Genomic DNA, 25,166 nt, shown 5'->3' on the forward strand with positions numbered 1-25,166 from the left:
AAATGTTATACTTTACTATCTATTTACGAATGCTAGCAGCACAAGGATTAAACATAGTCACTACTGATTGACAGAGTGAAGTTCCACTTTAGATCAAATGGTTTTAAGCCTATAAGAACTGGTCTCCCTAGTGCTTTCCATTGGCTAAAACAAAAATGCCTGAAACTTTAATACACCTATACAATGCTTCTAAAGTGCTTGTGTGTTTGAAGTGCTGAAGTGCTTCATGTGATAGCTGTATCTTGTTTGTAATTGAAAACTCTCTATTATCTTGCATGCTAAGGTTAGTGGGTGAATTTTTGTTTGATTTTAAATGCAAGTGGCGAACCTTAAATATGGAATCCCTCTATTATGTTTGTAAGTTGATGTATTAATCCTCTTTCAAAATTGTTGAAAAGGGTAGCCAAATGCATAAAAATGCAGATACACGAATGTCCATCAGACATTCAGTGGCGTCACTAGGGTTGGTGTCACCCGGTGTGAAAAAAAATTGGTGTCACCCCCCCACCAACTATAGTCCCCCCTCAGTACAGCCCCCCCTCCACTAACTACAGACCCCCCTCTCGCAGTACAAACCCCCCTCCACTAACTACAGAACCCCTCCACTAACTACAGACCCCCTCCACTAACTACAGACCCCCCTACCGCAGTACAGGCCCCCCTCCACTAACTAAATACCCCCTCCCATAGTACAGACCCCCCTCCACTAACTAAAGACCCCCCATCAGTACAGACACCCCCAGCCAAGTGCAGACCCCTATCAGTACAGACACCCCCACCCAAGTGCAGACCCCCATCAGTACAGACACCCCCACCTAAGTGCAGACCCCCATCAGTACAGACACCCCCACCTAAGTGCAGACCCCCATCAGTACAGACACCCCCAACTAAGTGCAGACACCCCATCCAAGTGCAGACCCCCCCATCAGTACAGACACCCCACCTCAGTGCAGACCCCCCCAGCATTACAGACACCCCCCTTAGTACAGACCACCCTCAGTACAGACACCTCCCCTCAGTGCAGACCCCCATCAGTACAGACAGCCCCCAGCAGTGCAGACCCCCGTCAGTACAGAAATTCTCCCTAGTGCATACCCCCCAGCATTACAGACCCCTCTCAGTACAGACACCCCCCTAGTGCAGACCCCCCAGCATTACAGACCCCCCTCAGTACAGACCCCTCCCCCCTTAGTAGTACAGACCCCCCCCAGCAGTATAGACGCCCCTCCTTACATACCTCAGAACAGCGCTGAGCTACACACACTGTGTGTCTGTCCCTTAAGCGCAGGCTCCTCCTCCTTTGTAGATGTAAACAGAGGAGGAGGCAGCTTCAGTCCACGCCGCTGAAGTACACAGCGGCACGAGCAGAGGCACAGCTAATCAGGGCAGGGGTGCTGTTAGAGGTGCGTGCTGCTACACACGGGTGTCACCCCTCTGGAGGGTGTCACCCGGGTGTGGCCCGCACCCCCTGCACCCGCCTAGCAACGCCTCTGCAGACATTCACTGTGTGAATTGCAGAGCATATCCTTATGAATAGACCCCTAATACAGAAACATAAATACAAATGTTATGATCTAAAAGTTAATATTAATTTTCATGTGTTTATTATTTGTCAATTTTGCAGGAAATAAGGATATACTCTGGTGGACTCCACATGGTATTATTTCAAGTGAAAGACAAAATAGCAATTATTACCTCAGCAACACAAATAGTCTAATAATAAAACAGCCTGATGATTCTGATGAAGGTCTGTATCTTTGCCTTACAAATGCTGCAAGGATTGCATATCAGGTGGGCATACAGGTAAATAACCTAAAAAGTATAAGGAGGAGTCCAAGAGATCTACAGTTGAGGAATGTTCGAATGCAAACTCAACAAAACTTTGATTTAGCGGTTTCCCTTTCAGTTGTAGTAACATTCCTGATTGCCTTTTTTCTGGGTGTATTCATAAGACCATACCTGGAGAGTTTATGGAGAAAGTGGTGCGAGTCAAAAAATGCAGAAGCACAACATTCAGATGAAGTTTATGAAAATGAAGGATTTACGCCAGACTTTATAACAAGAAAACATGGTGCGAAGAGTAATGTGAGTAGTTTACCACCACACAAGACAAGACAATCTTATGAAATGAATGATAATTACGAACTGGAAACAGAAAATATTACACAAAGACAGGAGCGTGCTATAGATGTAGAATTCCCCACACATAATGCTGTTCAGGAAATAGGTGAAGACATAAATGAGCCTGCTAATAGACTGCCTAGAACAAAACAAGTAAAGTGGGCCAGCAATGAAGACTTTAGTACAAACGTGAACCTTAAATATTTCATGTCTTTAATTAAACCTATTAATTTCATAGTTTTAGACTCTTCGATGCCAGATATGGCATATGATCATCAATCAAATAACACAATTGCTGAGGACTTTAATCACATTAGTGGCCACACAAACAACGAAGACACTACCAAGATGTCAGATGACAGCTGTTCTTCTGATGAAGGTTCAAGTTTTTCTTTGGGTTCAGATTATGACGTTTCAGATAATGATAGCATAGTAAATGAAGTTTTGCAGGAGACAAAACAAGGTGGACAGGATTGTACTGACAATGCAAGTCCAACAATTAACCTCAAACGTTTAATATCTTTATTAAAACCTATTCACATCATAGTTCCTGACTCTACCGTTCCTGTAATATCAAAAAGTCCCAAACAAAATAAAGATACTTTCAGGACATTATATGATACAAATTCATCTGATGAAAGTTATATTTACGCATTTGATTCGGATAATGAACTTTCAGACGAAGACGAAATACTAAATGTTAATGTACTGGAAACAAAGAAAAGCAATGTCAGTCCTACAGTGAACCTTAAATATGTTATGTCTTTGTTAAAGCCAATTAATATCATAGTTCCAGAGTCAACCACAACCCAAATAGTAAAGAGTCCTAAACAAACGCAGTTTTTCCCATTAACTGTGCCTGAATATCCAGAAAACAGAATGGAGAATTTGGAACATTTTCCTTATATTCATGATCAAGACAAACAAATAACAAATGATCAGTGTGAATCTCAGTTGTCTAATATATCTAGAATAAATGATACAACTGCACTAAATGATAGCAGTTCCTCTGATGAAGAGTCAAACATTTCTGTCAATTCAGAAAACTATTTTTCAGCTGAAGATGCATTTATTGGCTATAATTTCCTAAAAAGCCAAACACAGTTGGCCAATGAGACTCTTAGTGCTACAGTAAACCTTAAACATTTGATATCCTTATTAAGGCCCATTAAGATCACAATTCCAGATTCTACTATACCTACAGTCATTGGGACTTCTACACAACAGAAGTTGTTTCCAATTAGTATTTCTAGATATCCAGAAATGGAAAATGCTGACATTTCTTCTGATAATCATGATAAGGACAACAGTATACCAGTGGAGCGAAGTGAATGTTATTTACAAAGCACAGATCCTAGAAATCAATATTCAGATTCAAAGAACTCCATAGAGGTTACCAGGCCAGCATATGACAGTAGTTTATCTGAGGATAGTTCAAACGATACCGATGATTCAGATCAAGCTATAAGTTCTGTTCTGACTAAACCATTACCAAGAAAATGGGTAAGCAATGAGAATATATATCCTACAGTGAACCTCAGACAAATAATATCTACTTTAAAACCCATTAAAATCAAAGTTCCAGATGCTTGTCATTATCCAGAAACACTCGTGAGTCCTAAGGAGGATTTTGAGGTTACTTCAGAGAAGCTGTATTATTACAGTTCATCTGATGAACTTTCAAATGACTCTGTTGATTCTGACCACGACAGTACATTTGAATTTGTGACTAAGACTTTCCCTGTACCAGCACCAAGAAAAAAGGCAGACAGTGAAATGGTTTATTATAGTGTGAACCTCAAAAATATATTATCTTCATTAAAACCTATTCATATCAACATTCCAGATTTAACCTATTATTCAGATAATTTAGTAACTCTTAAGATGAATACAGAGGTTACCCAGAACCCGTATGATGAAAGTTTATCTGAACGTTGTAACGATTCTGCTGACTCAGAACATGAAAGTTTTGATGAAGAGGTCATAATAAGTCCTAAAGTTTCTGAACCAATGGCAACAGAACTGAAAAATCATGAGGATCTTACTCCAGTGGTAAACCTCAAATATATAATTTCATCATTAAAACCTATGAATATCAAATATCCAGACACAACCGATCTTCTTGTGAGCTCAGATAAGAATAACGAAGTTAAGTTGTATGACAGAAGTTCATCTGATGAAGAATTTAGTGATTTGGATGATTTCGAAAATGAAGATTCCTACAAAAATGTGATATGGGGCCATAGTTTACCAAAACCAATATCAAATGAAAGTTCAAATGATTCAGTGGATTCAGAAAAAGATGGTTCAACAGAAGATGTCATATTTCAACTTAACTTGACTACAGAAATGCCAGCAGACTGGGAAAAGAGTATGAATGTTTATCCTACAGTAAACCTAAAACATCTAATATCATCAATAAAGCCCTTTCATATTAACGTACCAGACTCAACCAATTATTCAGATCCTCCAGTGTTTCCAAAGAAAAATATAGAAGTTACCCAGAAACTGTTTGACAGCACTTCTTCTGATGAGAGCTCAAATGATCCTTTTGATTCAAGGTATGAAAGTTCAGATGAAGAGGTGGTAAGGACTCCTGCTTTGCTTCCAACAGGAACAGAATGGGCAAGCATTGAGGATCTTCCTCTTACAATAAACCTGAAGCAGATAATGTCTTCATTAAAACCAATTCATATTAACATTCCTGAAACAACATGTAATTCAGATATTCTTGTTAAGAAAGATACAGATGTTTCCCAAAAGCTGTATGACTTTAGTATCTCTGATACTACAGCGTCTGAAAGTTCTGATGATTCTGCTGAAGATTCAGATGAAGAAGTTAAACAGAGTATTATTTTGCCTGAAGCAACAACAGAATGGAAAAAACATGACTATCCTACTGCCACAGTGAACCTCAAACATGCAATATCTTCATTAAAACCCTTTCATATCAACATTCCAGACTCAATCAATTATTCAGATCCTCAAGTGTGTCCAAAGAAAAATATAGAGGCTACCCAGAAATTGTTTGACAGCACTTCCTCCGATGAGAGCTCCAATGATCCTTTTGATTCAAAATATGAAACTTCAGATGAAGAGGTGGTTAAGACTCCTGCTTTGCTTGTAACAACAGGAACAGGATGGGCTAGTAGTGAGGATCTTCCTACTACAGTAAATCTTAAACAGATAATGTCTTCATTAAAACCAATTCATATTTACATTCCTGATACAACATGTAATTCAGATATTCTTGTTAAGAAGGATACAGATGTTGCCCAAAAGCTGTATGACGTTAGTATCTCTGATACTACAGAATCTGATAGTTCTGATGATTCTACTGAATCAGAACATGAAGGTTCAGATGAAGAAGATAAACAGAGTATTATTTTGCCTGAAGGAACAACAGAATGGAAAACAAATTACTATCCTACTGCCACAGTGAACCTCAAACATGCAATATCTTCATTAAAGCCCTTTCGTATCAACATTCCAGACTCAACCAATTATTCAGATCCTCAAGTGTGTCCAAAGAAAATTATAGAGGCTACCCAGAAATTGTTTGACAGCACTTCCTCAGATGAGAGCTCAAATGATCCTTTTGATTCAAAATATGAAAGTTCAGATGAAGAGGTGGTTAAGGCTCCTGCTTTGCTTGTAACAACAGGAACAGGATGGGCTAGCAGTGAGGATCTTTCTCCTACAGTAAACCTTAAACAGATAATGTCTTCATTAAAACCAATTCATATTTACATTCCTGATACAACATGTAGTTTAGATATTCTTGTTAAGAAGGATACAGATGTTGCCCAAAAGCTGTATGACGTTAGTATATCTGATACTACAGCATCTGATAGTTCTGATGATTCTACTGAATCAGAACATGAAGGTTCAGAAGAAGAAGTTAAACATAGTATTATTTTTCCTGAAGCAACAACAGAGTGGAAAAACCATGACTATCCTACGGCTATAGTGGACCTCAAACATGTTATATCTTCATTAAAGCCCTTTCATGTCAATGTTCCAGACTCAAGCAATTATTCAGATCCTCAAGTGTTTCCAAAGAAAAATATAGATGCTACCCAAAAACAGTTTGACAGCACTTCATCCGATGAAAGCTCAAATGATCCTTTTGATTCAAAGTATGAAAGTTCAGATGAAGAGGTGACAAAGACTCCTGCTTTGCTTGTAACAACAGGAACAGAATGGGTGAGCAGTGAAGATCTTCCTCCTACAGTAAACCTCAAACAGATAATGTCTTCATTAAAACCAATTTGTATCAAAGTTCCAGACACCGACCATTATCCAATTTTTCCTTTCCAAACAAATATAAATACAAAGGATAACCACCCACTGTGTGACAGTACTTTATCTGATGAAGGCTCAAACAATTCTGTTAGTTCAAGTGAAGGTATCATGAGTTCAAGTGAAGATATCTTGAATGGATCTTATGTAGCAGACGCAGCAGAAATGACTCCAAATCTCTATGGCAGCAGTTCATCTGATGAAGATTCAAATGAATCATCTGACTTAGAATGTGAAGGTTCAGATGGAGAAATGAGGAGTGTCATTTTGCATATTCCAACCTTGAAAGAAGCAGTGAACGATGAGAATGTGTATGCTACAATAAACCTCAAGCATGTAATATCTTCATTAAAGCCCATGTGTTTTGCTGTTTCAGATTCAACCCATTATTCAGATACTCTTGTGCATTCAAAGAAAAATATAGAGGAGGTTACCCAAAGTTCATACAACAATATTTCATTTGATAAACTGTCAAATGATTCTTCACATTCAAGGTATAAGGGTTCAGATGAAGAGGTAATAATGAGTCCAGCTTTGCTTGAACCACCAACAGACTGGGTAAACGACAAGAACCATATGCCTACAGTAAACCTTGAACATGTAATAGCTTCATTTAAACCAATTTGCATTGTAGTTGCAGATTCCTACAAGAAGACTACAGTGGTTACCCCAAAGCTATATGACAATAGTTCATCTGATGAAAGTTCAAATGATTCTGCTGATTTGGAACATGAATGTTCAAGTGAACATTTGATGATTTTTCCATTGCCTAAACCAATACAGACAGGACAAGAAAGCAATGAGAATGTCTGTCCTACAGTGAACTTAAAGCATGTAATATCTTTATTAAACCCCATACAAATCAATGTTCCAGAAGCAACATGCTATCTAGATATTGTCACAAGTCCTAAGGAGAATATAGAGACTACTACACAGAAGCTACCTGACTACAGTCCGTCTGATGAAAGTTCAAATGGTTCTGTTGATTCTGAGCATGAAAGTTCAGATGAGGATATTAATAGAACCACTAATATACCCAAAAGTATTCCAACATGGGCAAGTAATGAAAATCTTAATTTTACAGTGAACCTGAGGCATTTAATGTCTACTTTTAAACCACTTGATATCACAGTTGCAAATTCAACCAAATATTTAGGTACTTCTATGAACCCAAATACAGATACAGAAGTTATACAAAAGCTGTATGTGGACATTTTACCAGATGCAATTCCAAATGATTCTGATAATTCAGACAGTAAAGGTATAGAAGATGTGATCATTTCAACCTTACCTGAAACAGTGCCAACAAAATTACCAAGCAATGAGAAGGTCTATACTACGGTGAATCTCAAGAATGTAATCTCCTCATTTAAACCCATTTCTATTAAACTTCCACATTCAACAAATTATTCAGAGTCATTAATAATACCCATGAAGGCTGTAGACGTATCCAAGGAGCTATATAAAAACAGTTCATCTGACGAAAGTTCTGCTGAATCAGGACATGAAGGCTCATATGGGGTAACTAACCACAGGATGCGCAATAACAGTTCAACTAATGACGATTCAACTGATGATGAAGAGTCAATGCTTAAAGATTCACATAAAGGCATTCTATTAGTTCAGCATTCTACTTTACCTAAGCCAACACCAACAGAATGGGCAAGAAATGAGAACCTCAGTCCTACGGTGAATTTCAGACATATAATATCTTTATTAAAACCCATTAAAATCCAAATTCAGGACTCAGCCTATCATTTAGATCCTCCAAAGAAAACCATGCAGATTACCCAGGAAAAGTATAATAGCTCACATGATAATAGTTCTGCTGATTCAGAACATGAATATCCAGACAAATCTGTGATAAAGAGTTCTTCTTTGCCCAAACTGACACCAACAGAAAAAGTCCCAGAATCAAACCTGTATGAAGACACACCCATGGCTTCAAATAAGAATACAGAGGTTACTTCAAAAACAGTTAATAATATCAGCCTACCCAATGAACATTCAATTTATTTTGCAGATTCTGATCATGAAGGCTCTGTGGAAAATATGGAAAGGAGAACAGAACAGGAAAGACAGAGTTATGTTTATCCCACAGTGAATTTAAAACATTTGACATCATTGGTAAAACCTATTCGGATCAAAGTTCCAGATGTAGCTCACTATTCAGAGACGCTTAAGAGTTCAAAGAAGAAAAACAAGGTTACTGCTGAAAAACACTTTGACAACAGTTCATCTGATGAAAATTCAAAAGATTCTACTGATTCAGAACATGAGAATTCAAATGAAAATATAATGAGTTCTATATTGGCTAAACCAACATTAACAGAATGGGCAAGCACTGAGATAGCCTATCCTACAGTAAATCTGAAAAATGTAACATCTTTGCTTAAACCAATAAATATAATGGCCCCAGACTCTGTAGTGCCTGAAGAGCCAACGTGGAAGCCATTTTTCTCAGAAAGCACTAGATATAATGAAAAACAAACAGATAATTTTGATAAATATCAACCGATCAGCCATTCTTTCAGCCAACCTAAAAGTAAGTTACATAATAAACGTTATAAACGCAATTTTTCATATGCTTTCAAGAATCCCAGCAAAAATAAAAATGTAATTTTAACCTCATATAAAAAATCAAACAATACATCAGATAATATTGATGAATGGAGTCATAAAGAATTGAACAAAAGTGATACAACAAATTCTGATCCCCTTACATCAAACTTGGCTGCACGGGCAAGTAATGAAGATGATGCTCCTGTGGTTAATCTTAAACATGTGATGTCATTATTAAAACCAGTTAAATTTGTTGATCAAGAACTAACAATGGCTGAACTAGTTAAACATCCTCCACCTGTCCCACCAAGAAAGTCTATAAAAAAGTTTCAGGAACAATCATCCCTCAGCTTTCATGAAAAGCCAATGGCATCAAGATTCCCTGTACAATACTCTACAGTTTCCAAAGACTTATCACAGAATGATCTGATCAAATTTGACATGGATGACTTTGAGGAAGTTTTACTTTAAAGAGTCTTTGATGCTTTTTTTTTGATCACAAGAAATCTGAACAATTGATCATGGCACCCTTCTCAAGTCTGTGATCTACCATATATTGATGTTAATACTACTGTTTGCTTTTTATATGATGTATTACTATATAACAGAAAAGGTTTATTTAACAACCCTTATACCATAGTACTCCTGATTATTTTTAAGTATTTAAAATATGCCTGATTAAGATGTATTATTCTCTAAAGGGAGACTCCATTCAGGATAACATCAACCGTAAAGAGTAATTTGTCTTTAAGCAGAACTACAATGCATCTGAGCATCACAAACCAAAAGCTATTTAATTGATTTTTAACCACTTCAATACCAGGCACATTCACCCCTTCCTGTCCAGGACAATTTTGAGCTTTCAGTGCTGTCGCACTTTGAATGACAATTGCGCGGTCATGCAACACTGTACCCAAACTAAATTTTTATTATTTTCTTCCCACAAATAAAGCTTTTTTTGGTGGTATTTGATCACCTCTGGGGTGTTTATTTTTTGCTAAACAAACTAAAAAAGACCGACATTTTTGAAAAAAAAAAAGTTTTTCTTAGTTTTGGTTATAAAATGTTGTTTTCTCCTTCACTGATGGGCACTGATAAGTTGGCACTAATAAGGTGGCACTGATATGTAGAATTGATGGGCACTGATAGGCGGCACTGATAGGTGGCATTGATGGGCACTGACAGGCGGAACTGATGGGCACTGATAGGTGCAACGATAGGCGGCACTGATATGCAGCACTGATTGGCACTGACAGATGGCACTGATGGACACTAATAGATGGAATCACTGATGATGAGGTACTGACCGGTGTTACTGCTGGGCACTGTGGTGGGCTCCGATTGGCACTGTGGTGGGCACTGACAGACTTTATTGATGCGGCACTGCTGGCAGCTGTTTGGCAGCTGATGGGCACATCTGATGGGGGCTGTGCTGATAATAAATGTGCTGATCATCAGCACAGACCCCCCCTCTGACAGGGAGAGCTGCCAATCGGCTCTCCCTGTCAGCGCAAACCAAGGAATTTCGTTTACCGATTGGTCACAGCTGATCACTTGGTAAGAAGCCTCTGTCAGAGGCTCCTTACCAGGATTGGAGTGTCAGAGTGACTAGCACTAGCAATCACTGTGCTGCATGCCTCTCTGGGCACGCGCCGGCATGTTATTCTGCTGGACGTCATATGATGCCCAGTCAGGATAACAGAACCGTCCCGGCCATCAATCTGCTATAGGCCGGGTGGGAAGTGGTTGATATTCAAAGCAAACTCAACCATTCATTCATGTCTCCATGCTTTTTTTTGCTTAGAAATCCCTTTTAAAAACAGCCTCTTAGCATTTCTGTCTGTGGCCATCTTGAGTAAAGGCAGAAGATTCATAAAGCATTTAGTTCCTGGAATCCATCTGCCCTTAGCAAAGTATGTAGGCAGAAGGGTGGACTTAGGTGGAAAATCCTCTCCTCCCCTCCTGAATACTCCTGGGATTATGACATCATTTGCCCAGTCCTGGAAACCAGGAAGTAACTGAAGAAATTAACAAAAAATAACAATAAAACAATACATTTCTTACCTTTGTACTGCCAGCAGCGTAAGAATTCAAATTAATCAATGTTAATTAAAGGAATACCCTTACAATAGAAACAAAGGTGTCCATTGCTAACCTCTTCTGCTGGAAAAAAGCTAGTTCATTGGTTACCCGTGGCCAGCGGCTACGTTGTCCGCCGGCCTCCCGCGATCTCTCCACAGAGAGTCAAAACAGGGATCTGTCAGTGTAAACAGACAGGGGAGTAGAGATAGATTGCCTGTTCCTAGTGATCAGGAACAGCAGTCTCTCTGTGCTCCCTGTCAGTACACTCCCCCTACAGTTAGAAACACCTCCCTAGGGAACACTTAACTACTTGATCGCACCCTAGGCCCTTCCCTGTCAGAGCCATTTATACAGTAATCAGTGGCTATTTTTAGCTCTGATCACTGTAATAATGTCACTGGTCTCAAAAAAGTGTCAAAAGTGTCCGAACTGTCCGCCGCAATGTCGCAGTCCTGCTATAAACCGTAAATCACCACTATTAATTATAAAACAAAATTGGGGATATTTATTATAGCAAAAAGTTAAAAATATATATTTTTTTTCAAAATTGTTTTTTTTTTTTTGTTTATAGCGCAAAAAATAAAAACAGCTCTATTTGTGGGGAAAAAATAACATCAAATTTTGTTTGTGCACAGCATCGCATGATCTCACAATTGTCAGTTAAAGCGATGCAGTGCTGTATCACAAAAAATGGCCTGATCATTAAGAGGGTAAATCCTTCCAAGGCTGAAGTGGTAAACCCCATGTTTTAGCACCAGATTTCTGTATCTGGCTAGGCCTACTCCTGCCTCAGATTACATGGTCTGCTGTGGACAGTCTTATCTATAGTACAAAATGTAAAAACCAGGCCTTTAAAGTTCTAATGGATAAAATATGTGCATGAGTTACACAAATCCACACAACCGAGGCATGGGTAACAAATCATTTTAATGCAGTGGTTCTCAACCTGGGGGTCGGGACCCCCTTGGGGGTCAAATCAGGATTTGCCAGGGGTCCCCAAAACCTGGGCTGTTCCTGAAGCCTGCAGCCACCCACTCAGCCTCCTCACAGCCGCCCCTTCAGTTCACGGCATAGCTGGGGGACAGGGACTAGAGGTCAGCTGACTGGTGAGGAATGTGAAGTGGGAGGGGCTGGAGGAGACCCTATCTGCTGATTTCAGCATAGGTATCACTGCTACGAGAAACCACAAAGTCGGAGACACAGTGAGTAAAACTGCCTGTGATTATAGTTGCCCTTAAAAGTCCCCACTACAGTTCTCAGATCAGCAGATGACCTTGATCAAGAGCACCTAAGTTGGCTGATCCCAACTCCCCACCAGCACTGCCACTGATCCCAACTCCCCACCAGGGAGTAGGAGAAGGAATAAAAATAGAGACTACATGGAAGGGAGAGGAAAAGAGGGGTAGGAACAAAGAAAAAGGTAGAGAAAGAATAAGGCCTCGTACACACGGCCGAGGAACTCGACGTGCCAAACACATCGAGTTCCTCGGCCAGTTCAGTCCTGGAGCCGCCGAGGACCTCGGCGGGCCGAGTTCTCCCATAGAACAACGAGGAAATAGAGAACATGTTCTCTATTTCCTCGCCGAGGTCCTCGTCGGCTTCCTCGGCCGAAAGTGTACACACGGCCGGGTTTCTCGGCAGAATTCAGCCAGAAACTCGGTCGGAAGCTGAATTCTGCCGAGGAAACTGGTCGTGTGTACGGGGCCTATGAGAAAGAACAAGAAAGACGTCTAGAGTGGGATGGGGATAACAAACAAGAAATTAGGATAGAGACAGATAAAAGGGAAAGAAAAGAGGAACACAGAGAGAGAGAGTGGTACATCCTAAAATGTACTATAAGGGGTTTTAATACTGAGTGGAAGGGACTCAGGGAGCGCTAAATGTCCGTAGGTTAGGTCTTGTCTTGGGTGCCGACAACTCACGATAAGAAAATAATTTTACCGTTAGGGGTCCCCACACCTTGAGACATTTATCAAGGGGTCACGGCACTAGAGAGGTTGAGAACCATTGTTTTAATGGCTTATTAAAAAGTCACCACATCTAAATGGCATACTTTTCATAGACTGGTTTCTATAACACAGAATTCAACTAGAAATACGATTAGCTTAATGTAAATATGTTCATGTATGTTTTTTTTTTTTAAAACATTGTTTCTGTTTATAGTTTGTGTATATATATATATATATATATATATATATATATATATATATATATATATATATATGTACATGGGTAGCCACATTTCCTTATACTGTGCATCAGCTGTGCGTACTGCTGAGTGCTGTACAATGGTTGTGCTTTATATTCCTCTCAGGTGTGTATTTATTTTAGACAGTGCGCTGCATATGTCCACAGTTATTGATTAGGAAGACCAAGTGATTGTTCTCATACAGGAAGCTTCTAGAGTGAGAATTTACAAAATTAAATTTGTAATGAAATGGTAAAATGTACAGCAATCATAGAAAAATTTGCAAGTTACACCTAAAATTACATTAAAAATGTTAACGGTAACAAAACGTGCTCACTGAAATATGCTTCAGTTTTCATAAAGGGTTAGTTCACCTTTACCAAAAAACTCCCTATACAGATAAGGGACGTCTATAGATAAAAACTAACTGTGCAGCTCTGAATAATGTTTAATATCACCCTTGCCATAGGTGTAGGCCATTTACATAATTCCTGAAGCCAGACTGGAATACTTTTAGGATGTTGTAAGGAGAGGCCTAGTCATTACTGCTCACCTCCTCTATCACAGGAGTAAGCTCTCAGATGCTGAGCTCAGTGCTACTGCATCAGGGGAGAGAAAAAGCATGTGAGGGGGTTTAAATTGGAGAAAAAAATCACTTCTGTGATGGAGGAGGCGAGCAGTAATGACTAGGCCTCACTAAGCAAGGTCATAACATCTTCTTGGGCGTATTCTATCCAGTTTCTGAAGGTATGTAAATGGCCTACACCTATAGTAATGCCATAATTTAGTCAAAGCTGCCAAACATAGTTTAACTTATCCAGACTTTCTTTCTTGTAATTCCATAGACAGAACAGATAGTATTCTGCATGGTACAGTGTCAAAAGTTTTACCTTTAGTTATACTTTAACCAGTGCCTCCTGGCCCTTTTAAGAGGTCTCCGATGCCAGGAAGCAGGCCGGGGTTTATAATCATGTGACCACCATGATTGGCGGTTGCCATGATCGGAAAGATCCTTTCCGTTAGCCACCGGTAACTGTATCGGGAGCGCACAGGGTGCGCGCTCTCAGCACAGCTCTATTTACACTAATTTGTGCAAATATACGACCGGTCGGCACTAAGGCCCACCTGCTGAGAGGCTGTATATTTGCATGCGGCCGGCACCAAGGGCTTAAAATAACTTTTGCATACATAGATATAAATGCTTGTAGAAGCTCCACTGTATATTATTTAAAATGTCTTCATTAAATTGCTTATCCTCTCTGAATTTAGTTAAATTAATTGTTAAAATTAATTAAATTAAATGTTTTTGTTAGTATGCATTATAAAGTCCAAACCTAAGAACAAAAATATATTATATTACAGAGTACTAGTCTGTAGATGTTGTGTCTGTATTACATTTTTTTGGCATTTTTACCTTTTGACCCTACGGGTAATACACTTGCTATCCCAGGGAGACACATTGTTAGCATTACAGAACATCTCTCATTTATTTTTTTTAATATAGGGGGTAGTTTTGCATGGTGACGTTAAGACCTATAGCTCCACCCAACGTGTTCCCAGTCGATGCCTTGTATGGGGAAACGCGCTGGGTGGAGCTAGAAGTCTTGACGTCACCACGCATCAGCTGGCTGGCTTGAGCCACGGCCGTTTTGAATAAATTGAATGCCGCTTGTTGGATGTCAGTCCCTACGAGTTTTGAATAAAACCTTTTAAGTGGATTACTGCACCATGAAGCCTCTTCTTTTCATTTATAAAATATCCCACTTTTGGAGTCTACCTGGAGGAAGGTTTTCTGACTCATCAGTGAGGAATATCGCATCAATGGAGAGTTCGCTATATGAGGAAGGATCCCGCTATCGGATGAGCTTGTGGATATGCTTTTTTCTGCCGAGTGATCCCTTCTGAAGGTGTCCGTTTGATCTCTATAATTGAAATCCATCAATTCTGGTACGCGGCGCTGTTTGCTTTGTTGTTTGATGAACAGAACAATTGATTGCTCTCATGAAAAGTCTGCTATTTGTTATTTGCACCGATTGAAACACTTTATGGACTATAATGTGTAATATTGCACTTGTATGATTATAGCACATGTTTGCATTTTTACATATGCAGAGAGTTTTTATAAATTTTTGGTTGTGCACTTTATCTGTTACACATATCTATTAGCTGAATATTCAGGCTTTCATTCACTTTTTCTTGGGTTTAGCGCAGATATTCTGCTACACAATAAAACTAGATTAAAGTGGATGTAAACCCTCACATATACCCAGTGAAGCGAACAGCCTCAGATGATACACAGAGATGAAACAAATCTCCCTACATAACATTTACATGTATATCTGCTGTCTTCCGATTTATATACTGTTTAGAAAGTACACATCCTGTTAGAATTTTCTCTTCCTGTTCCAGCAGGGGGAGGGGAGTCTTGCCATACACTGTGAGACAGCGGATTGGAGGAAAGGCACACACCCCCTCTCCTCATAAGCAGAGACTTGCAAAGCTGTGCTGTGAATTGACCAGCTGTCTGATAATCTATTTATAGCACCCGCCCTGACACAAATCACGTGTCAAAGAACTTGTCAGAAGTTATCATGCTGATAACATAATGGAGCAGCAGAAAACCACGGGACTTAGGGCTTTGGAGGAAGATTTATCATTTTCCTTCTACTTCACAATTATGTGCAACTTTGTGTTGGTCTATCACATAAAATCCCAATAAAATACATTTACGTTATTGGTTTTAACAATTTCAAGGGGTTTGAATACTTTTCCAAGGCACTGTATATTACCCCATGATCAAAACATTTAAAAGCAACAGTATAAATATAAAAACAACATTTTAAAGTGTCCCCGCCCTGGTGCACAAAGGTGAATGCATGTGTCAGTCCTGCACATGCGCAAACAGCAACACACATGTGAGATATCACTGTGAACCTAAGATTGAGGACCGTAATTCTAGCACCAAACCTCCAGGATAAGTAACCTGTAAAAGGCTTTTAAAGTGTCACCTATGAATAATAAAATGTATGTAGCTTGTCACCATTCCATAGGTGTGGGCAACAAGCGTGACATGTTTGGTATCTATTTACTCAGTGTAACCTCATCTTTTATATTTTACCAAACAATTAGGTATTATATTGTGTTTTTGTGCAATAAAACAATATATATATATATATATATATATAGATATATAAAAAAAAAATATATATATATATATATATATATATTCCCAAAAAATTGCATTTAAAAAAAACGCCATGCAAACACTGTGTGATATAAAAATGTGCTACACTGGCCATTTGATTCCCTATTATTATTTTAAAAAATAATAATGTTTGGGGCTCTAAGTAATTTTCTAGCAATTTTTTTGTAAACAAAAAGTGTCAGAAAAGGCATGGTCTACAAAAGGTTAATCGCAGCAGGTCGGCACGATACCGCGAGCCGACATAGCTGTACGTTGGCTCCTTCAAGCGGGATAACAGGCGCGCGCCGCCACACTGCGTGTCAGGACTGTCAGGATAAGTACTCACCGAGGCCGGCTACCTTTGCGACTCTGTGCACTTCACCCCCTGGAGGTGGAGACAGCGAGGAAGGGCACAAAGAGGCACCGGCTACCAGCAATGGATGATGGTTTGATGGTAGATCACTGAAGACTTGGTTCGTAGACACAAAGCAAGGCTGTGGCAGGTGTTGGCAGTGATTCAGGTGCAAACACAGTTCAGGAAACTGAGAGCCAGTTCAAATCAGGACTATAAGCAGATCCGGGATACAAGCCAAATGGTCAGGGATTAGAGAAGGTAGGAAGTCCAAGATACAAGCCAGAGGTCAAAGGGGTATAGACAGCAGCAGATCCGATGAAACAAGCCGAGGGTCAAGTACAGGAGAAGGCGTAGAGAAGTCAGGTCCAATCCGGGTCAAAAATAGGTCAAGTTTTCAGGTTTTCAAGATACTTCAACAGGATAAGCTGACAACAAACCAGCAATCCACCATAGGCTTGGGGCTGGTTTAAATAGGCCGGGCTGAGCCTTGATTGGTGGGCGCGCGCGTGGATGCGCGCACGCGCCGTAGAACGGAACCACGCTGGAACGCAGAGGCACACATGTGCACGCCACGCACGGGCACGCGCCATAGCGCAAATCGGCCGCTGGAGCTACAGGTTCCCTGACACTGCGGGAGTGCCGATGCTCGTGACGGGCGGTCGCTATATTGCGATTTTTATTACCAAAAATATGTAGAAGAATACATATTGGCCTAAACTAAGGAAAAAAAATGTTTTTTTTTTAAAAAATTGGGGATATTTATTATAGCAAAAAGTACAAAATATTGTGTTTTTTTCAAAATGGTGGCTTTTTTTGTTTATAGGGCAAAAAATAAAAACCACAGAGATGATCAAATACCACCAAAAGAAAGCTCTATTTGTGGGAAAAAAAGGACGTCAATTTTGTTTGGGTAAAGTGTCGCACGACCGTGCAATTGTCTGTTAAAACGACACAGAGCCATATCGCAAAAAATGGCCTGGTCATTGAGCAGCCAAATCTTCCGGGGCTGAAGTGGTTAAGCTTGTCTACAGAGAAATATATGGTGTGCCATTACTGGCCTCCTCCTAAAAATGCTTTTTTAGTGGGTATCAGAGATGGATTTAACACTGTTCTGAATTTTACTATTGAACGTTTACAAATGCCAGTATGATATTAAAGTGTAACTAAAAGCAAATCTTTTTTTGCCTTTAGTTACACTTTAGTACAAATCTATAGAGAGGAAAGCATTAATAAGAACAAATTGCAAGCATTTCATAACTGTTCATTGACCCATACCATTTGTTCCTCACATGCTTTTGAATTTAGTGGTACTGCAATCATCACTAAAACGTATTCCTAAACCTAAAAATTCTATTATTTATCAGTTCAGAAACACATGAATGTCACATATCCAATACTTTTGTACAATATTATTTGTGTCTTCCACAAAGGGGTACAATTCAGTTTTAATATTATATTTATGATGTTGTTTGTTTCATATAATGTGAATTAGTTGTAGAAAAGTTTAAAATCCAGCGTTCCATCACATGGCTGTTAAGATGTAAGCTTATACTCAAGGCTTTGCTGTTAAATGATATACGATTTGATTAAACTGTATTAGTTTATGTTTTATTATACATTTCAGATATCCTAATCTTTAGTAAGCAGTGCATGGGCAGGCCTCTTCACACCAACTTTTCTGAAAAGTTTATCTCTTCAAGAAAATAAAGTGGAATTATGGATAAAATAAAAAAAAGTTATACTGTATAACGCAGTCTGTCATTAGCATGAACATAACAGCTTTTGTTTCTGCATACCCCATCCCATATTTGTGAAGTGAAAGGAAAATGATAAATGGTTTTCAAGATTTTTTACAAATAAATATGTAAAAAAAGTGTGGCGTGCATTTGTATTTAGCCCCACTGAGTCAATACTTTTTGGGTATGTTGCTACCAGCTTTGCACATCTAGAGAGTGAACTTTTTGCCAATTCTTCTTTTCAAAACATTTCAAGATCTGTCAGATTGGATGGAGAGCATCTGAACAGCAATTTTCAAGTCTTGTCACAGATTCTCAATTGGATTTAGGTCTGGACTTTGACTGGGCCATTCTAACACATGAACATGCTTTGATCTAAACCAGGGGTCTCCAAACTGCGGCCCAAGGGCCAGATGTGGCCCTTTGTTAGCCTTTATGCGGCCCTTGGGGCACTATTTCTCCAACTGATATGAGACACTATTCCTACCACTGACACCAACAAGGGGGCACTATTTATTCTGCTGATATCAATGATGGGATACTATTCCTCCTACTGATAGGGGCCCTACTCCTCCTCCTACTGACCACCAACCCTGAGGCCACATTTATTCTTACTGGTGCTGGGCCCAGGACATTTTCTGCACCCACTGGCCACAATCCGGCCCTTTCTAAAGGCTTAAGGACAATAAAGTGGCCCTTTGTTTGAAATGTTTGGAAACCCCTGATCTAAACCATTCCATTGTAGCTCTGGCTGTATGTTTAGGGTCTTGAAGGTGAACCTCCGCCCCAGTCTCAAGTATTTTGCAGACTCTAACAGGTTTTCATTTAAAATTGCCCTGTATTTGGCTCCATCCATCTTCCCATCAAATCTGACCAGCTTCCCTGTCCCTGCTGAATAAAGCATCCCCACAACATGATGTTGCCACCACCATGTTTCAGGCTGGAAATGGTGTGTTCAGGGTGATGTGCAGTGTTGTGTTTTCTGCCACATAGTGCTTTTCTTTTAGGCAAAAAAAAATTTTGGTCTCATCTAACCCGAGATCCTTCTTACACGTTTGCTGTGTCCCCCACATGGATTCACACAAACTGCAAACAGGACTTCTTATGGCTTTTTTCTTACCACTCTTCCATAAAGGCCAGATTTGTGGAGTGCATGCCTAATAGTTGTCCTGTGGACAGATTCTCCCACCTGAGTTGTGGATCTCTGCAGCTCCTCCGAAGTTACCATGGGTCTCTTGGCTGCTTCTCCGATTAATGCTCTCCTTGCCTGACCTGTCAGTTTAGGTGGACGGTCATGTCTTGGTAGGTTTGCAGTTGCAGTTGTGCCATACTCTTTCCATTTTCAGATGATGGATTCAACAGAACTCTGTGAGATGTTCAAAGCTTGGGAATTTTTTTTATAACCTTACCCTGCTTTAAACTTCTCCACAACTGTACCCCTGACCTATCAGGTGTGTTCCTTGGCCTTCATGATGCTGTTTGTTCACTAAGGTTCTCTAACAAAGTCTGAGGGATTCACAGAACAGCTGTTATTTATATTGATTAAAATAACACACAGGTGGACTCTATTTACTAATCAGGTGACATCTGAAGGCAATTGGTTCCACTAGATTGTAGTTAGGGGTATCAGAGTAAAGGGGGCTGAATACAAATGCACGTCACACTTTTCAGATATTTATTTGTAAAAAAAAAATGGAAAACCATTTATCATTTTCCTTCCACTTCACAATTATGTGCCAAATTGTGTTGGTCTATCACATAAAATCCCAGTAAAATACATTTAAGTTTTTGGTTGCAACATGACAAAATGTGGAAAATCTCAAGGGGTGTGAACACTTTTTCAAGGCACTGTATGTAAAAGGGTGACAGTGCTGTCTATTCTGCATTAAAATTGCACTGCAGCATCATCACCCTGTAGACAGGGTAGTCTTAGATGGACATAAAGCTTTAAATAGATTTTAGGTAACAGACACACTAATTGAGGTGTAACGCAAGCCAAACAGTTTTTAATTAATTACAGGAAGAGTACATGTAACATGCCTATTGCTGTCACAAAAGATGTTTACATTCCTTGTGAGAGCAAGAAAAGTGATTAGTCACAGGGTAAAAACATAATAAATCATAAAAAAAAATGTGTTCCCATCCCCCATGCAAAGGAAAAGACACTCGTTGGTCCCGTGCATACGCAAACAGTGATCGTCTCACGCATGTGAGGTATCAAAGCAAACGTCAGATCCTGGGCAGTAATTCTAGCACCAGATCTCGTTTAAATCTGGCTACTTGTAAAGGCTTTTTAAAACATTGCCTATGGATAGTAAAGACTACACTGTTTGACACCAATGCACAGCCGCGCGTGACATGTTTGGGAACTATTTACTCAGTGTAACATCATCTTTTATATTTTACAAAAAAGTGTTTGAAAATCCCCTGTGCAAATACAGTGTAACATAATAAATTAAGAAAAACACCAATGTATTCTCTAGGGCCTCTACTTAAAAAAAAATATATATTATGGTTTGGGGGCTCTGAGAAATTTCCTAGCAAAAAATACTGAAGTGCCAGAAAAGGCCTGGTTTTTAAGTGATAGGGAAAGGGAACAAAGAAGTCGGGCTTTAATTTTGATAAGGCACCTCTTGTATGATTTCCAAGCCGATGAGGCCTATTTATGAGAATTGTAGAATAGGTTTCATATTTTATTCTGTAAGAGGGTAAACCAAAGATTATCACATACCATCATGCAGGGTTTGACAAATTTGCTTGGAATCTAGGAGCCAGCTTAAAAAGTTAGGAGCCAAAAAACACACCCCGTCCCGCCAAGCTTGCGCGCAGAAGCGAACGCATACGTGAGTAGCGCCCGCATATGTAAACGGTATTCAAACCACACATGTGAGGTATCGCCGTGATTGGTAGAGCGTGAGCAATAATTCTAGCCCTAGACCTCCTCTGTAACTCAAAACATGCAACCTGTAGAATTTTTTAAACGTCGTCTATGGAGATTTTAAAGGGTAAAAGTTTGTCGCCATTCCACGAGCGGACGCAATTTTGAAGCGTAACATGTTGAGTATCAATTTACTCAGTGTAACATTATCTTTCACAATATAAAAAAAGAATTGGGCCAACTTTACTGTTGTCTTATTTTTTTATTTAAAAAAGTGTATTTTTTCCCAAAAAAAGTGCACTTGTAAGACCGCTGCGCAAATACGGTGTGACAGAAAGTATTGCAACGACCGTCATTTTATTCTCTAGGGTGTTAAAATAAAAAATATATATAATGTTTGGGGGTTCTAATTAGAGGGAAGGAGATGGCAGTGAAAAAAACACATTAGAACTGCAGTTTTTTGGACTTGTAATGTAATGTAACCTGTAATGCCAATGGCCACCACAAGATGGCCACTCCTAGATTCCTTCTGCAGGCCTCAGCTTCCTTCTGTGAAGCCTTGCAAAGCCGTGGCCTCAATTACCGGCCTGCCCGCGCCGGCCGGTAATTGAGGCTGCGGCTTTGCAGTCTTCTGCTTCCTTCTGTGAAGGCCGCAAAGCCGGAGGCCTCAATTACCGACAGGGCGCAGGCCCGCCACGATCGCACCCTGCGCTGGCCGGTAATTGAGGCCGTGGCTTTGCGGCCATCTGCAGCCCTAAGCTTACCCAGGCGCCAGGTCACAATTTCTTGTCGCAATTGTGACCTGGCGCCCGGATTTTGTCGAGGCCTGCCATAATGGATAACTCCTCTACTTTTGCCCATGTTTTTCCTTAAATTTTTTATAAATTACTAACATTTATGGGCTGGATGGATTTAGTGCTGGTTGACACTGGTGTGTTTTCTGATGCTAAGTGAGTCACACAGAATCACATGACAAGGGAACCATTTATTATTTTCAACATTGCCAATTCACCTCAATGTGACGGAGTGCTGAGTGGTTTTGAAAAAGGTTCCTGTGCTACTTTGGTGCGATTTGCCTCCATAGAATATACTAACCACATCCAAAGTTGCTCTACATCAAGAGTGTGAACCAAGCCTAAAGAGTATTGTCTCACTGAAAGGGTTTCCCATGTTCTGGCCAAGGGAAAAAAATCCAAAATTGCAGAAAATAACAGAACTAGATAAACAGAGACATGTTATCATCACAAATATATTTTATTTGTGGGTACAGTTGGTAATTTTTGGAAACAGAACTCAAGATGCCAAATCATTTCAAATAAAAAAACAGTCTTTGAGTTGCACAGTTTTCGTACACAGTGTGTACACAATAAAAGGTTTTCAACACAGAAGCATTTGCGATTTTAGGTAAACTGCTTTCCACGATGACAACGTAGCAGCTTTGGAAGAAACTATGCTTTCAAATTAGAAAAATCAACCCATAGTTTGGTTTGATTTGAAACAGTTTTGCTGGTGAACAAAACGAAATTCCATATTTACAATGAAAACAAAAATTGTTATAAGGCTAAATTACTTCTAAGGCTTGTGGAGTTATTGTAGCAGCTATAGGAATAAGAGGGAAAGGTTAGAGTGAACAATTATAAAGTGTAACATTTCCTTTTCAAGAAGGAAGTTCTCTCCATGTGGTTATTGGCAGGATACAGTATTTCAGAGCAAACAAAATCAAGTAATTCTTCTCTGCTGAAATGTTGACATTTTTAAAGCACACACGAACATGACAGAACTTTGGTCCTTTATACAAGGTAGTAATGGAAAATTATGTAAACAGTGTTTGCAATATCCATTAGGTCGTATGAAAAATGCACACATACACAAAAATTTTACTTTTATACTGACCGTAAAATACGTTTCCTGGAGTTTAACAATGGACACAGAATTCAGAGACAATGGTGCCCAAATCCTCCTGTAGTTTGCAGAATAATCCAATTGTCTCTCAATCCTATGTCTCTCAATGAGCAAGAAAGAAAAATGTCCTATGATTACCTACGTACAGGAACGATTCATTGAGGAGATGCATCAACACATGAACCAATCTGCTTATAGCAACTGGGTTTTTGCTAACGAAACCTTGCTTTCAGTGCGGGCACTACACTAAAGTTAGTGGGGAATGGAAGGGTTAGTTTTACTTCCATTCGTGATTTATGGAAACTCAGGCTGCTGCCCACTTCAGAATCAGTCCTGTAGGTCAGTCTGCGCTCCAGGGGTATGTTGTCACCCCTGGGCGGCAGTTGGTGCTAAAGGGGTTCTGACAGACCCACCTTCTCCCAGCAGCCAATCAGAGGAGTTCTTCCCTCGTTAGGCATGCTGGGAGGGGGGTATATCTGGGGCAGCCGTATTTGGCGGGTTGTGCTATGCGGGGCCCGAGTTTCAGGTGCGGTACCCACCTTCAGGATGCGCGCATCCATGGGCCCCCGCCACCGTGGCCTGCTTTGCTGAGGTTGTGCACCATGCAGAGCCTTATCCTGACATTGAACTGGGTCCCAACCTTCTGTTGAGAGGATCCTAAGCTGGAGGCTGTGCGATGGGGGATTGGCTCGGGGGAACCTAGAACTAGAGGTTGTCCAGGAGGCCTAGACGAACCATCGGGGATCCAGTCACCACACCATATGACAGGTATGCTCAAGCTGTCAGTGGGTGACACTGATTGAACTAACTGGGAGGATTTGCTCAAATTAATCTCACAAATTCCAAGTTGTCCGGCCTGTGGGAGAGGCACTGAGTCAGGCCTGTGGCAGAGGTCTGTTTCCTCCCAGTGATCTGCAAGTGACGCTCCGGCTGCCAGGCCTGAGATAACCGCCTGTCCGGGGGCACTTTACCCACCCTGATTGGGGTGGCGACGAATTGAGCTATATCATTGCTGAGAGAAAGGCTTGCTCTCTCTCCATATCCAAGGCCTGATACTAAAGTTTCTTTACGCTCATCAACCTTTTTCTGTCGTGTGCCATGTTGATGTTGGCCGTGTTGGGCCTTGGAATAAAGCATTGAAAACTGAATTGATGTCTGGAGACTTGCTCTTTATTCACACTCACAGAAATCACCCCTAGACCAAGTCAAGAAGGTAACTCAGTAAGCCGATCCCAAACTAATCAGCGTCTCCTTCGGGGGTGAGCGCTACACACCATAACAGAAAAACAGAAATTCAAACAAAACATTCTGATGAAACATGTCACCCACAGCTACAGGGTGGCCAAGGAGTAAAGGAGGCTTCCTAGGAAACTCATGGATTCCATATATAAAAAGCTGTAGTGTTGGAGCTGAGCTCCCCAAGTATAAACCGTGAATAGTTAAATCAGGACTATTCATTTCGGTAGACTAGTACACCAAGAATATCAGTCACCTCAGCAGCACTCCCTGCACAGACAAATAAGCCAAATAGCTGTCAAGAGGGAAAAAAAGCCTTTGTACAAAAAAAAGATGGCTCCCCCACTTGGCATAGCAAGAATAGGGTGTCCAGCTCACCCAAAGGATGAAGCAACAGAGAAAGGAATAATTGGAGCACTGCCTCAGCTCTAAATTGGAGCAACACTGCTACATTTAAGGCCAGTATTTCGGGGATTCTGCAGAGTTCTGTGAAACCAAACACAGAATGGGTTGCACATATGATACGCTATGGCTCTGGTCCCAATATTCAACAAGAAATTCCCCGACAATACTGGCCTGATCTTAAACACAAAAACAAAAATGTTATTCACTGCAGCTTT

At 40.1% G+C, this 25,166-nt stretch overlaps 1 protein-coding gene across 1 annotated transcript in view; it reads left to right on the top strand.

Moving 5' to 3' along the window:
* Window positions 1-9,617, top strand: part of LRRC66 (leucine rich repeat containing 66) — a 35,652-nt gene extending 26,035 nt beyond the window's left edge. The window contains exon 5 of the mRNA XM_040334904.1: window positions 1,625-9,617. Coding sequence (XP_040190838.1) covers window positions 1,625-9,456 — 7,832 coding nt within the window. The 3' untranslated portion in view covers window positions 9,457-9,617. The remainder of the gene's footprint in view (window positions 1-1,624) is intronic.
* The last annotated feature ends 15,549 nt before the right edge of the window (window positions 9,618-25,166 follow it).

The sequence above is a fragment of the Rana temporaria genome, chromosome 1 (assembly GCF_905171775.1).
Source record: "Rana temporaria chromosome 1, aRanTem1.1, whole genome shotgun sequence".
Classification (NCBI taxonomy): domain Eukaryota; kingdom Metazoa; phylum Chordata; class Amphibia; order Anura; family Ranidae; genus Rana; species Rana temporaria.